The sequence below is a fragment of the Brachypodium distachyon genome, chromosome 2, assembly GCF_000005505.3.
Source record: "Brachypodium distachyon strain Bd21 chromosome 2, Brachypodium_distachyon_v3.0, whole genome shotgun sequence".
In the NCBI taxonomy this organism is placed as follows: domain Eukaryota; kingdom Viridiplantae; phylum Streptophyta; class Magnoliopsida; order Poales; family Poaceae; genus Brachypodium; species Brachypodium distachyon.
The window spans coordinates 51,457,599-51,472,941 of record NC_016132.3 but is presented as its reverse complement, the minus strand read 5'-3'; the positions used below and the strand labels follow the sequence as shown (position 1 = coordinate 51,472,941).

Genomic DNA, 15,343 nt, shown 5'->3' with positions numbered 1-15,343 from the left:
GGATTACAGTCACATGGATATAAAGAACACATAAATGTGTAGATGCTACGGAAATTAATGAAAAAAATGGTTGGAGTAGATGCTGAAATTCACATTAAACTACAAGCATAAAAAACAAACGCTACAGAAAAGATTCTGAAAGTTGAGATCTAACAGGTTGTACGCTCCTGAATTGCTTTTCCGTGATAACGATGTAAACACAACTGACCTGGGGAGCGCCTGCCTTTACACGTGACCGTTGCCAAATACTCCGTATATTACAACCGCTCGTTTAACCTTTCCCTACCAATATAATCCAAGGGCGCGTGCTATCTATCTTCTGAGGAAACGGCTTGATGTGTGTATCATCGAACTCGTTCTTCGACCACGCAAGGTACCATGTCTCTGTAGAATACAGAATGTGCCTCTCGTGTTACAGTGACGCGGTAAACCAGTCATGCATGCGTCTTAGACGTCGACGCCAGAGAGCAAACGTACGGCGTACGAGTTTTTTCTCTTTCTATCCCTAAAAGAAATTACTAAATTCATTCCTAAATAGTTGCATCTTACTTTTATATTAACTCAAGCCTTTTAAAATTTGACTATGTTTATTGTAAGAATATCATATTTACGGTATCAAATAGATACCAATATATAGACCATGAAAATATATTTTTCATAGTTTATTTATTATAGATATTGACATTTTTAGCAATGGACATGGTCAAACATCAAAGTTTGGCTGACGAAAAGCTAAGATGGCATCCTTTAGTAAATAGAGGAACTACTACAAGTTAGAATATCGACTGCATGACATAAATCAAAATAGAGGAGTATATTTTAGTCGTAAATTTCAATAAAACTGTCATGGTGTCTGCGAGCTAATTTTGTCTAAACAATTGTACTAATAATAAATGTGAATTATGTCATGCAGTTGATCCAACATAGGATCGAAAAATTGAGACATGAAAGAACAGTAAAGGTCGGTAAAACTAAACGTCAACCAAAGTCTTTTGAAGTCATTGTCTCTAGATTCACCTTTTGTATCTCAATGTTTTTCCATGTTTTCGGTAAAGAAAAGACGGAAGAACCCCAAACTATGGCTGTTGACACATCTTTTGCAAGGCAGAGTATCCAATCACTCCTTTATTATCACGCTATTGGCCCAAAAGAAGGGAAGAACAAAAGAGCCCAAGCGGTGTTGAGATATGTGTCGAATATGTGTACGAGTAGGGTTACAGTTGGGTTTGGAATTAGCGGAGGGTTAGACGTTTGAGTCAAACACGTGTAACCCGAGTCTAATATATAAAGGCACCGCGGGGAGTCCAAAGAGACCATGACAACATAATAGCAATAGGCTCGAAGGTGGAGTCGGCGCCCAGGATGGCTGGTATTGCGGTATTATGAGGGAGGAGCGCCCGTAGTCATGTCCTGGGATGTAGGCTTCGACCGAACCTCGTTAACAAATATCGTGTCTCGGTGTCATCCTTAATCGTACATCCGTCAAATTTCGCAACAAGAATCATTACCCAAAACAAACTTGACACCACCACCACCAAGTGAGGTCGAAGTATCAGACGATAATTAGCCAGATCGAGAGCCATCAACTCGCGGGACGAAAACAATAGACTCTCTGGTGTAGGTCACACCAGTTACTAGAGCCAGACTTGTTGTCCTACTCGAACATCACTTTGTAAAGTTGGCATGTATAAACCCATTCAAGGGATCAGGATCATTCACTCTCACTTGAGGGGGGGGGGGGTGTCTTGTACGCTCGAGAAGGAACATTGTTAACTTGGTCTATGCCACGTAGGATTCGTAGCCTGCCATATATACAAGGGATTTATTGTACAACAACAATACTAGATTGGGGATTTATTCTATGCACTTACGCATCCTCCACCGCCGATACAGTCTCACAAAAACAAGGATTAACTTCTCTATTTAGTCCTTGATCTGTGTTGCCCCTAGCTGGTGTGAGAACAGACACTAGGTTGAGGCGAGAGGAATTAAAGGAAACTCCCATGGAAAAACTAGACCTTTGGCGCCTAGGGTTCCACTCATTCGTCAAAAACAAGTAATTTGGCCTAAGATGACATTTATATATTAAAACTTCCAAATGTCTTACTTCTTAGAACATAGGATTAGCCTTAAACTCATGCCTAAATTCACATTAAGGTTGCTAAACTTTTCTATGACTAGTGTCCAATACATACTTCCATAGAATCATACCCTGGAGAGTAACTATGGAATGTGATCCTTTTTTGCAGATGAGGAGACTTTTCTTGCATCGAGTAAGGTTTTCATCATTCATTTCCTGGATTGGAGCCGACAAGCAGTTCGTCAGTTAGGGCATCCGCAATGGTAGAATCAGCACTGACTCTCCACGTGATCTAGAGTCAACGGAAAATAATATGTGCAGTGGTTTGTGTTTTTAAACTGACTCTACATGATTTGTTAGCATTAAGTGCGATGTTGTGCAATGGTTAAAAGGTTGACTCTTACATAACTCTTAGCTGACTTTTCGTCGATTCTTTCTTTAAGAGTCGAAGAGTTTTCTTCTCTCTCCTATTTTTTTTTACTCCACACAAGCAAATTTTAAATAATAGCCGGTTAAGAGCTAGCCATTACGGACGTCCAGTCCTGACAAAAGCCGTATGATTATGACTGATCTTATCTTGTGATTGGTGGTTTTTTTTAAAGAAAAATCTAATACTCCCTCCATTTCACAAAGGTTGGCGTATTTTGTTTCGTTAAGCCAAAACTTTGATCAATGATAACTTCATTAATATGTGTTTTTACATACATGAAATTTATATCAATAGATTCTTCTTTAAAAGTTCTTTCTAATAATCATGATTTTGTATCATATAAATTATATATTAATAGTGTAATTTTTTTCAAAATCCTATCTTACCGGAACAAGTTACGTCAACTTTTGTGAAAAGCAGCGAGTAACAGCTAATCTATCCGTCTCCTCGACAATGCCTCCGTACGGCTGTCGGGACGACATTATAACTGTGGACCGTTGTTAGTTAAAGTAATACGTATCTTAAGATGGCAATCGTGGTAAGCTACCTTCGAAATTTCAGTGTCAACAATGAACCGTACGTTTCTTGTGAATTGTGATGGCCTGACTAGTAGAACGAATTATGCAGTAGTAGTTGACTAGTTGTATACTTAGATACCATTTACCGGTACGTCGTGAGACTAGTACTCCACTAATTACTGTACCTAGTAAGACAAAAGTGTTTGGCCGCAGGCTACCATCAATCAGATGCACTAATCGCACTGACGTGGCTCCTGCAGTCGTACAGAACCGGATTGGTGGATCTCCCTGGTCCATGGACAACCAGCCAGCCACTGGTACTTAATTGTGTACCTTCTGGGCTTACAACCATACGGGAAAACCACTTGCGCAACGGATCGAGTGGACATCGCGTGCGTGGAAAACCTGCAGCCCGCGCCTACCTTCTGCATGTGGGCGTGTGGCCCATATGCGCTGGCTCCATCGTTTTCCCTTCTACTCCTCTGTCCTCTCCTCTGCCGTCGAAACACTCGCCCTCGCATTGGACTAGAAAAAGAAAGCGGCAATGTTCACAAGACAATCTAAGAAAAACTACTCCACATATTAAACGGTTTTAAAATTCCACTCCTAAATCGCATTCTCGAGATCTGCTCGTTTTACATATTCATCATTCGAGGCGGGCTAGACGGCTACTCTCTTTGATTCTAAATTCTGGACTCAAACTTGCTCAAACATGTATGTATTTATTATTAAAAAGCGTCTAGATACATATAATATTTCGATAACAATTTAGAATCGGAAGGAGTAGTAATTAAGATCCACAACGACACGTCGACATGACATGCGCTAAAGGCATGCAACGGAACGTAGGTCTCGGGTCGCTTTTGAGGCTGATACATTATCAGGTGTATCCCAACAGTGGCGAATTGGGTGGCACACATATAAAGTAAGGTAAGGCACGTGGCAACTCTGGACACTAACAATACATCCTCGCATAGCCACGAACTGTAGCAAACCAACCACACACCCCATACCTGTTCAAAGGGGAAAAAAGTTGGCGTCCTTACCGTATCGTTCCAAAGTACTACTCTCTCCGTCTTTAGGAACTTGAACTAAAACAGCGACAATATTTAAGAACGGAGGGAGTATGTTCCTAGCTATATATACGTATGCTCTGCTCCCAAACGAAGAAACGACTGTGAGCAGCTATCCGTACCGTATTACCATTAGGAGACTGCGTCCTTCTCGTCCGAGCCTGGCTTGACAGAAACAATAAGGCCCTGGCATGTGGGTCCAAACTGACATAAACCGGCTTAACGGCTAAATGCGAATGTTTGATCGCGTGCAATATATTACACCAAAGTGGTAGTTTTGTGCAATAGAATTTTGCATTAGTGGGCTTTCCCTACCTTAGTCCCCAAAGTGGTTTTATGCATAATAGTTCTGGAAGTACTCAATCTATTTCAAAATATAAAAACTTTAACCACTATTGTGTCATAAAGTATATATGGATTGAACATGTGAATAATACACGCTCCCTCCATCCCATATTAAGTGACTCAAATTTATTTAAATATGGACGTATCTATATACTACTAAAATATGTCTTGCAAACGGTAAGAGTATACAAATATGGGCGCACTCCCTCCGTCCTATATACATGTAATATTACGTCACTTAATACTAGAGGTAGGAAGTACCATTTGTTGTTGTTCTCGACAACAATTAGAGTAAGGGGTGCCAATGCACGATGGCACGAGTGCGAGTATAAAAGTAGGGCGTGTACGCCGGCCTTATAGCGAAGGTCGTCGTACACTTGGACAAGTTGACACGTCGATATTTTTTGAATAGGTTCGGTCGACCCTGCGGGTGCGACCTAGTCCTATGTTAGGAGAGGCTTCGAGGAAATCGTTAGCCAAAGTGTTTCGGGTCGATCGAGACACCCCGAATCACTTAGCGAGAGGTCGAAAGGGGGCGCCTCGTACTTGGGCCGAGCGAGGCTTCCCAAGTAGCGAGGTCGAGATACCCTTAGGACTCTAATCCGATTCTCTCTCCTTCGAGCTCGGGCCGAACGAGGCTTCTCGAGATCTCCGAAACTAGAGCTCCTCTCAAAGAAGCTCTCTAGCCCTCTCCCCTTGAATTTATTCAAGTTGAGAGTGAATGGTACATGCCCCCATGGGGGATATTTATAGCTTAGGGGTCCATGACAAAAGACCATGGCTACCCTTGAGGGAGAGAGAAAAGTGGGGGCAAAACGGTAAAAGTTGCTTCGTGGTACATAATTTTTGTGTGCACTAAGTGGGAAAAGTAGGGGTTGGTCCATGGTCCACCATGGACCAAGGGTCCCCTCCCCACACCTTTGTTGCCCCATACTCAATCTTATTTCTCCCTTTGACCATGGCATGAGAGGTTTGACTTGTTCACTTGTCTTGATTGTTGCCACGTAGGATTGACCATGCCACGTAGGCACCTTGACCCTTGTAGGAAATGTTGACTTGGTCGTCGCCACGTAGGATTTACGGCCCGGCCCATATAAATTTTTTATTTTACTACAACACCATTTATTTGTCTTGCAAAGTACTTATATGCCATAATTTTAATTAAACTTATAAACATATAGAAATCAAAACTGTAGTAAAAATTGCGCAAAAAAAATTCGAATAGGAGGAAACCCCCCGGTCTCTGTTAAAATTGCGCATTGGAGACTATAATAAATAAATCAATTTTATGTTATAATTTGGAGTGGGCGGAGTACTTACGTTATACATCCACGTAATAACGGATCCAGTGGCGACATGGCACGTTATAATTTTGATAATATTACTTCACTTAATATGAGACGGAGTGTATACCATTTTATTTGTCTTGCAAAGTACTTATATGCCATAATTTTAATTAAACTTATAAACATATAGAAATCAAAATTATAGTTAAAATTGCGCATTTTTTTCAAAAAGGAGGAAAACCCCTTTTGCCCAAATACTCTCTCCGACCAATTGATGCACACAGGCATGATATTATCAAAATTATATACTCTTTCCGACCGGTATTACTTGTCTCAAATTTGCCCAAATACGGATGTATCTATGTGCAAAAAATATCTAGATATGTAATATTTCGACAAATAATTCTGACCGGAGGGAGTAGTTAAAATTGTGCATTGGAGACTACAATAAATAAATAAATTTTACGTTATAATTTGGAGTGGACGGAGTACTTCCGTTATACATCCACGTGATAACGGATCCCATGGCGACATGACACGTTCATGCGCGCTAGGGAATGCAATGTGTATACGGCTCGTGGACCACCGGGTCGATCTCTCCTTGAGATTGAGAGGCTAACAAAGTGATGAGGTTTACCTCAATGTCATTCGTGAATGTGGTGGCCGTGGCACACATATATGGCAATGTCCAGCACGTGTTTAAGTTTGAACACCAACGACTAAACATCCTCGCACGGTCGCCACTTTGCTTTGCGCAAAATCGCACGGTAACCACAAAAACTGTAGCAAACCAACCAACCAACCACACGTTCTTATATAGTCGTACTCTGCTCCGAAACGAAGAAACAGCCGTGAGCAGCTTGCCGTACCATATTACCCGTTTTGTGCCAAGCAACAGGGCACATGAAGGCTGAGGCCATGGCCAGTAGCCGCTGTGGTCCACTCGGAGCCTGCGTCCTTCTAATCTGCGCCGTCGCCACGGCCGTCTACACCGCCTTCCCGGTGTCCGTGAACCCATGCACATACTCCCTGCCGAGGGCGCTCCTCGCCGTCTCCGGCCTCGACCCGTACATCGTCTCATGCGCAGCCGACGAAGACGCCTTCACCGCCCCACTTTCCAACGGCGGCAACGACGACAAGAATATCGGCGGCCCCATCGTGACCAACCTGCTAACGTGCGGCAAGCCAAAGCTCCCGCCGCACGCGCTCCCGCCATTCTACTGCTGCCCGCCGATGTCGGCGTCGGAGCCGATCGACTTCACGTTCCCGGACCCGTCGGAGCCGCTCAGGGTCCGGCGGCCGGCGCACGCCGTGGGCGCGGAGTACATGGCCAAGTACGAGCGCGCGATAGCGCTGATGAAGGCGCTGCCGGACAGCGACCCGCGGAGCTTCTACCAGATGGCCAACATCCACTGCGCCTACTGCACGGGCTCCTACCGGCAGACGGCGCACCGGGAGCTCAACGTGCAGATCCACTTCTCCTGGTTCTTCTTCGCGTTCCACCGCGCCTACCTCTACTTCTTCGAGCGCATCGCGGCGAAGCTGCTCGGGGAGCCTGGGTTCGCCGTGCCCTTCTGGAGCTGGGACGTGCCGGAGGGGATGAGGATGCCGGTGGAGTTCGCCAACGCGTCGTCGCCGCTGTACGACCCCGTGCGGAACCCGCGGCACGCGCCGCCGAAGGTCGTGGACCTGGAATTCGTGCGCAGTAGCGTGGACGATAAATTCACCGACGAGCAGCAGATCCAGCAGAACCTCAGGGTCATGTACAAGCAGGTGCGTTCGATCGCCAATTTGTTGCTCATATCTACCTCAAAAATAGCAAAAAAAAATAATCCTTGTACTGTGTGACAATCTAATTAAGTTTTGACAATTTCAGATGATCAGCAATGCTGCTCTGCCGTCCCTCTTCCACGGGCAGCCCTACCGTGCCGGCGAGTCTGACAGGCCGGGCGCCGGGACAGTGGAGCTGTTCCCGCACAACACGATGCACACGTGGACCGGCGATCTAGCGCGCCCCAGCGTGGAGAACATGGGCGTCTACTACTCCGCCGGCCGCGACCCCATCTTCTACCCGCACCACAACAACATCGACCGCCTGTGGGAGGTCTGGCGCGACGTCGGCGCCGCCCGCGGCTACCGCGGCCACGTCGACTTCACGGACCCCGACTGGCTCGACTCCTCCTTCCTCTTCTACGACGAGGAGGCCCGCCTCGTGCGCATCACCGTGCGAGACGTGCTCGACATCGACAAGCTCCGGTACGCGTACGACGGCGTCGGCACGCCGTGGCTCGACGCCAAACCGCCTGCCACTCCCAACGTGAACACCAAGAAAGGCTTGTTGAAGTCCGTCAGGTTTCCGGTGTCCCTCGACGACGTTGCCGTGACCGCCGAGGTGAGGCGGCCGCGGGTGCTGCGGAGCCGGCGGGAGAAGGAGGTGCAGGAGGAGGTGCTGGTGATCGATGGCATCGAGACCGACGGTGCGGACATGGTCAAGTTCGACGTGTACGTGAACGCCGTGGAGTACGAGAAGGTCGAGCCGGGCGGGCGGGAGATGGCCGGGAGCTTCGTGTGCTTGATGCATCCCAGCATGGACGGCACAGGGAAGGGGATGGGGATACAAACGAGCATGAGGGTGGCGTTGAACGAGCTCTTGGAGGACCTGGGTGCAGACGGAGACGACAGTGTGACCGTGACGTTGGTGCCCAGGAATGGGAAGGTAAGCATCGGAGGCCTGAGAATCGTGTACATGATGGAGTGAGATTACCACAGGAAACAAACCGCATACGTACTGTAGATCGCTTGATCCTTTTCTCATTCGAAGGCAATCTTCGGATAATTTGCTTCTCAATCTTTCTTTTTTTTTTATACTGCGCCTTGGTGCAGTGTACAGCAGTACATGTACACAGGAATGGTTTGTGCTCAGTTGTTTTGTCTCAGGAGCTAGTTGTAAACCCACGAATTGCGTGGTTAGGACGAGAACAATTTTTTGATACTGAAAACACATGTATATATTCATATTTGGAAACCTAGTAGTTGTACTCGTTTTGCAGATCTTGGCACAAGTTGCACAAGCGTATATAAGAGCTTGGTTATATGCATTTAATTTAATTAATCTCAATATTTACATTTGACGAGATACATTTTTATTGGGCACATCAGGGCCACCGAAAACTAATCTACTGGGCACATCAAGAGAGCCACTGCGCAAGACAAAAAAAAGAGACTGAATAGCACGATCTCAATTTTTGTGAATGGGGATTTAAGTTAGATATTTCCATTTGTGTTCGTATGACTCGCTACCTTCTGCAGTGGAAAAGAACATATTGCCCACTTTATGTCCGCAAGAGCAGTTTCTGTCACTGTCTGAATTTTAAGACAGAGTTCTGAGTAGACATCATGTCGGGTTTGGTAGACTGTGTGGTTGTAACTAATGACAGGCTCTGCCACGACTAAGGTACGACATGCGGTGTGGCTTGAGTCTGGTCGATTTGGGAACGGGGGAATTTCCTTTTTTGCGATTAACCAGATTATGCTTTTTTGGGTCTCTTTGCGGACATGAATACATGGGGAGCATGAGAAAGTGCGCTAGTTAATGAAATCAACATCGCAGAGATCCTCTTATATATGATGATTATGGGCATACCTGGATTTGAAGAGATGGTGTTGACATCGAATTCTGTAACTGAGCACCTGCGGATTTTGTGCGCTACTGGCAATTGGTTTCGGATTTCTGGGATAGGGGAACGATTTTTTTTACTCCTAGCTATTTTTTCCATCTGCCGAAACAGTTTGTGCAGGGAGATTCTGACAGGTTTTGCTGATTTTATTTTGGAAGAGATCACAACGATTCTTGCAGGCAATGTGCCCTCCTCACTTTCCTGTGCGCAATTCTTCAGTCGAATTCTGGAACATGGAGGATGACAGGCTATGTGGATCTCACTGTGTCTATTATGGCTGGCCCAATCGGTACTCTGAGGTGTGATTTTCCGAAAAAGAAACTTTACAACCCATTTGGTAAATTTTTAATATGATTTTATTTGATTGAATCTAAATTCTAAATTTAAAAACATGTTTGTCTGCCACAAATGTAGAATGAGAGACAATTTCAGAAAAATAATACCTTTTCGAGAGGAATTGAGGTTAGGTACAAATGTGATTTCATGAAATGCCAGATTGAATTCTTGCAACCAATTTCGTGGCAGCCAAACAAGTTGGTTCATTGAATATAAAATGAATTCCAAGATTCCAGGCCTCAAGAATAGAAGTCAAACGAACTGTTAGAGATGTTATTCCATTAAAAAAACTTGAAAGGCAATTTGACAACATAAGCAATAAGGAATCCAGAATGATGAGTATGTCGTCAGTAACACATTAGCCCAAACCTAGAACCGATTCAGGCAATAAATGGAACCATTCGCAGTACAAGCTAACGAAAACTAGAGGTTCCATGATGAAAACAATCCCAAATATACAGTGCTAGGCTGCTAGCACAAAAAATGATACTCACAAATTCTGGATAACTGGACAGCCAGTGGAAATGGTCAAAAATACTACTACTAGTACTAACAATTCTCCATCTTCACTGGAAATTTCAGGATGAGGCTTGTTTACGTTAAAGCTCTGCTCATGTAATTTTAGTACACTTGACTAAAGAAATTTATACTGGAGTAATAGTTCGAATCACCTAAAGTCATTTGTAAGATTGTCCTTTGCGTTGTACGGTGTCTCTGTTCTAGAGATTTTTGTACTACCTCCGTCCAACAATACGAGACGTGTTATCTTTTCTTTGACCACAAATTACTCTATTAATATATAATTATATGACATATATTCATATCCATTATATTCCTATTCAAGGATATTTGCTTATGGTTATGATTTTGATCACATTAGTCACGTATTCATAAAGTAATTTGTGGTCAAAGGCTTGGTCAACCAAACCCTAATATGTCCCATATTGTTGGGCGCAGGGAGTACTTTTCAAGGAGCCAGCATCCTGGCAAACACAGTTGTGCAGCTGTGACCTTTCGGGTTAGCTGGTGTATTCCGCTTTTAATTGAAAAGTTATGCAAGCTGCACAAATTTTCACCCGAATGCCAAGGCATCCCCACGCACTGTAGTTTGGTAGTCGCTTTGTTTGTTTTTAACCCGGATCACATGCAGAGTTTCCGTTTTAATAACACAACTATCAGGTATAATTTCTAGCAACATACCAAAAGAACAGAGCATCCGCAAAGTATTAAGTAGATGGCCTTACCTCGGATATTATGGTATTTTCAAATGCCTTAACAATAATGTGATGGGCAATATCTTACCGCAGCTGGGATTAGCATATTTTCAATAGAAAAAAATACATCTGACACAAAGCTCCGCATGCTCAGAACAGTTGATCAAATACTAGCGCAGCTCTCAACTTGGCACGCACCGACAAACATTCTGAAAACGCAACAAACTTGGGTCACTAACAGTAGTCTTTCATCTGGAAAAGAAAAAGAAAAATTCATTAGTGTGCGTTAGTATTTCATCTTGATACAACATCACAAGGAAACATATGTACTACATAAAAAGAAGGAACTTGTAGTGATCGACAAGTGATGGTATAAATGACAGCGAGAAGCTAGCAAGACACCAAAGGAAAGAAGTGCATTTTTCCAAATTGAGTAAAGTATGTCTTCAAATAATCAATTAAAATTGAACAGCTCATCAGTACACCCAATGCATCAATATCCTCTTTCAACCATCCAGTTATTTTCTAGTTTGTTCTCTTTACTTCTTAAATACTCCCTCCGATCCTAAATTGTTGTCGAAATATTACATGTATCTAGACGCTTTTTAAGAATAGATACATTCTTCATATGTGGGCAAATTTGAGTCAAGAATTTAGGATCAGAGGGAGTAGTTCATAAAAATCAATTTGCTTACATTTTGACAAATCAAATGACTACTTATGCCCAATGCTTTTGAATATAACTCTGCTTGATTGGTCTGGGCATTTGGTTCACAACACTCATGCTGCCAGAACAGCAACGGACTAAATCTAACAAAATGAAAGGAAACATAAACTAAATCACATGTATGTTGATACTTTATGTAATACTAACTACTAAGGCAAGATGGAACAATAGCACCTAAGCAGCAACAGTTGTGATATCATTGGCACTTTTTGGCTTGAAGAGTGCCTTGAAGTGAAGTATATTTTATATGTGTGATGTTACTGAAAGAAATTATAACCATCAGGTCATATGCCCGTACTGTCACAAGGCTAATACATAATCTAGACTCTTGCAATTAGAAGTGTACATGTTTTGATTTGCATGTTTTTGGAAGCATAATCCCAGATAATAGAACATTTTTGAAACTCCTGAGTCTCAACTCCTGAATCAACCCAACGTGGTTAATCTGGCTAAAAATTTCTTTGAGATACATCAACAATAAAATAGTCATTCTCAAGAAAAAAGAGAGGAGAAAATCAGAAAAGAATATTTTTGTGCTGTTTGAGTGTTTGGACTCTGGAATAATCCCTCCGTTCCAAAATATAAGGCATATTTTTGGTTATAAGAGAAGTGGTTGACCAATAATTACTCTATTACCCCCTCCTTCCAGTAATACAAAGGCCAAATCCCAAATCTGAAATTTCCAGAAATGCAAGGCCACTTTGCTTTTTTGGTTAATTTGTTACCTGCCCTCCAGCATCCCTAGCACAAAAACTCATTTTTACTAGTATCTTAAATTCTTAATTCCTGATTGATGTGTATGCAAAACTTAATTGCCCCTTGTTACAAGAGAAAATCCCGTGCTTGCGTTGGCTAAACCAAAAATCCAAACTACTCAATGTTACGAGCAAGGATTTTTCCTTGGTTCCCTCAATCCTCCTAATTGGCCTTGTATTTCTGGAAGGAGGGAGTGGTGTATAACTTATGTGACATAAAACTAATGTCATTACAGTCGTATTGAAAAGTACTTGCTTACTACTACTACTACATTCAGATCTACAAGGCCCCTTTTCAAATCTCAGAAATAACGAGATTACAAGGCCCCCCTTCTATTCATCTCTTTTAAGTTTTAACCATTCCAACCATTTACTCATTTCTCTTGCTATCCAAATCAACATTAATTCCCTTGCATGCATGTGAGCGGTTTTTGCATTGGCAAGAACTTTGTTATCTTGGTACCAACATTTTTAGACACTAAATCAGCATTAATCCTTTTTGTTCCCAATTTGCCTTGGCACCATCATTTTTCAAGAGGAGCCTTGTAAACCCAAACGGAGGGAGTATTATGATTTTCTATCACATAAATCACATATTAATGGTGTAAATGGTGGTCAACGGCTTGTCTTAATGATACAAAATACGCCCTATATTATGGAACAATGGGATATTACATTACTTTCGCCTTTATGGGCTAACGGCTAACCTTCTACATAGACCTGGGCATACCCCAGGCCAGGCTGGGTTTCGTAAAGCCCAGGGGCAGCCCAGCCCGAGGCCCCAAAAAATGGCCTATTGGTATTAAGATAATCATTTTCGGCATAAAAAATAATTTTTATTTTTAAGAAAAATATTTTTTTAATTCATTTCGGATTTTTTTCTGGGCTTTCAGGCTGGGCTACGGGCCGGGCCGCCCATGCCCAGGTATACTTCTACAAGGTGAAACAGGCGTTTTTCAACAATTCCTCTGGACTAAGGTTCTTGCTAATAGGCACATCAAATTAATGAATGGAAGGTTCTTGCTAATAGACACAATTATCAAGTTGTTTAATCTGAGATAGTCAATCCTCCTTGGATTTCTAAAACTTATTCAGTAAATTTTATATTCATATGACCTTATTGAAATAATCGACGTATTACTGAAAGGTATCAGATTATATCTTAGTGGGCATATACACTGGAACACAAAAATAGCAGAGCTCCAGTTTGCAGTTACCAAGAGGAACAGAAACTGCAGTTCAAATCTTATATGGAACTGGAAAATAACACCTACGCTGTAGAGGTCATGATGTACATGAGGGTCCTACAGAAGCACGCCACTTTACCATAAGTCAAATTGCAACTTCTTCCACAGATAGAATAGCTTCTGTAATGCACACTGTAAATATTGTGGTCTTACGACGTGGAATAGAAAATTTAAGAAGGTGGATACAATATTCAACCATCAGTATTCTTAATTTAAAGAATTTCCAAACTGAAGCAATGTAATTGTTCTAACAAACAGCATTTCCTTTGCACTGAAGTTCGAAGATACTGAAATTCGAGAATAATACCTGTGAGTTCGCCCATCTATTATTCTATTGAGGTAATGCCTCCTCTACCTCCTTCCATCCTTCAGCTTTATCCGGGAACTTCTCCTTCATCTTCTCAATGATCCCTTTTGCTTCATCGACCTTTGAGCTCCCAGCAAGGCCATTCACAAGCATCTTCATTGTCGAGAAGCATGGCACCCAACTTCTAGCTGTTGTCTCATTGTATACCCCAAGTGCTGAATCAAAATCACCAGCCTTACAAAGGTAAAAGATAAGGGTAAAATAGAAGCTACTGTCCCCAACAAGTCCCTTCTTTCCCATCTCCTTGTATAGCCGCTTCACTTCCTCCAAATCCCCTTCCTTACAGAAACCATAAATCAGATGGTTATAAGTTACCCAGCTTGGCTTCGTCCCTCTCTTGACCATCTCATTCAGTAATGCCTTTGCCTCGCCACTCCGGCCAAGTTTACACAGCCCCTGGACCCTTGCATTGTACACTTGTAGTGACTCACCACATCCGTGCTTCTTCATGAGCTCAATCACCTTCTCCACGTCACCAAACTGCTCCTCCTTGTAAAATCCAGCAATCGCGGTAGTAAATGTGGTAGCATTGGGCTTCACGCCCTTCTTGCACATTTCATCGAACACCGAGTAGAAGGACCTTGTGGTGCCGGACTCAGAAAAGGACTTTATAATGGCGTTGAAGGTCTCGGTGTTGGGCTTGACGTTGTGAGCGTCAGGGAAGGTCTGGAAGATGCGCGCGGCCTCGGCATGGTTGCCAGCGACGAGGCAGGCAAAAAGGAGGGCGTTCAGGGAGCGAGTGGAGGGGGATGACTGGAAGGTGGAAATGGCGTCGGGGAGGAGGCCGGCCTGGCCAAAGAGCGCGATGGCGTGGGGCGCGTGGTGGGGGATGAGAAGGGAGGATGTAAGGTCTCGGAGGGAGTCCGGGGCGGAGGAGAGCCTCGAGGTGGCGAGGGAGAGGGCAACACGGTCGAGGTGGGTGTTTGGAGAGAGTGCAGCGGCGCGGCAGATGGAGAGGATCTGGTCGGGCGGCGGCGGCGGGGAGGACTTGAGGAGGGAGATGGCGAGGCGGGTCTTCTGTCGCGAGGTGAGAGCGGAGGTCGGGGAGGAGGGGTTCAGGATGGAAGCCGGGGTTGGGGGCGTGGCGGTAGCGGTGGAGAGGCGGCGGCGCAGGATGAGGCGGACGGCGGCGGCCATGGCGGCGTTGGGTTTAGGGTTTAGCAGTGGGAGTGATGATCCCCTCTATCTCTAGCTCAGTGGTCGACACTAATGTACGTGGCCCCTGTATGTCAGCCTCGATTTACCTCTCTCCGACACCATTCTGCCAACGACTTGTTCTCGTTATTGT

The 15,343-nt window shown here is 43.9% G+C and overlaps 2 protein-coding genes across 4 annotated transcripts; one reads left to right on the top strand and one right to left on the bottom strand.

The window, feature by feature from the left end:
* The first annotated feature begins 6,476 nt into the window (after positions 1–6,476).
* LOC100825583 (polyphenol oxidase I, chloroplastic) lies at positions 6,477–8,808 on the top strand. The gene is made up of 2 exons (XM_003564319.4): positions 6,477–7,505; positions 7,609–8,808. The coding sequence occupies exons 1-2, from the start codon at positions 6,636–6,638 to the stop codon at positions 8,488–8,490; spliced, it is 1,752 nt and encodes a 583-aa protein (XP_003564367.2). The 5' UTR covers positions 6,477–6,635; the 3' UTR covers positions 8,491–8,808.
* A 2,152-nt stretch (positions 8,809–10,960) lies between these two features.
* LOC100828573 (pentatricopeptide repeat-containing protein At1g61870, mitochondrial) lies at positions 10,961–15,260 on the bottom strand. 3 transcript variants are annotated; one of them, XR_002963882.1, is made up of 3 exons: positions 13,996–15,260; positions 13,716–13,820; positions 10,961–11,211 (listed from the first exon to the last, which is right to left on the bottom strand). XR_002963882.1 is itself a non-coding variant. In XM_003564329.4 (2 exons), exon 1 carries the CDS (start codon positions 15,190–15,192, stop codon positions 14,020–14,022), a length of 1,173 nt encoding a protein of 390 aa, XP_003564377.1. In that variant the 5' UTR covers positions 15,193–15,259; the 3' UTR covers positions 10,961–11,211; positions 13,996–14,019. The 3 variants fall into 3 exon arrangements, 1 of the variants encoding a protein (XP_003564377.1); XR_001405756.1 differs by having other exon boundaries at positions 13,716–13,808; XM_003564329.4 differs by lacking the exon at positions 13,716–13,820 and having other exon boundaries at positions 13,996–15,259.
* Between the last annotated feature and the right edge of the window lie 83 nt (positions 15,261–15,343).

What these genes read in the sequence shown, in the direction of transcription:
- LOC100825583 (XM_003564319.4), top strand. Translation starts at nt 6,636, where the DNA reads ATGAAGGCTGAGGCCATGGCCAGTAGCCGCTGTGGTCCACTCGGAGCC. An exon ending in TCAGGGTCATGTACAAGCAG is followed by an intron (nt 7,506 to 7,608) that starts GTGCGTTCGATC and finishes TGACAATTTCAG; the next exon opens with ATGATCAGCAATGCTGCTCT.
- LOC100828573 (XM_003564329.4), bottom strand. Translation starts at nt 15,192, where the DNA reads ATGGCCGCCGCCGTCCGCCTCATCCTGCGCCGCCGCCTCTCCACCGCT.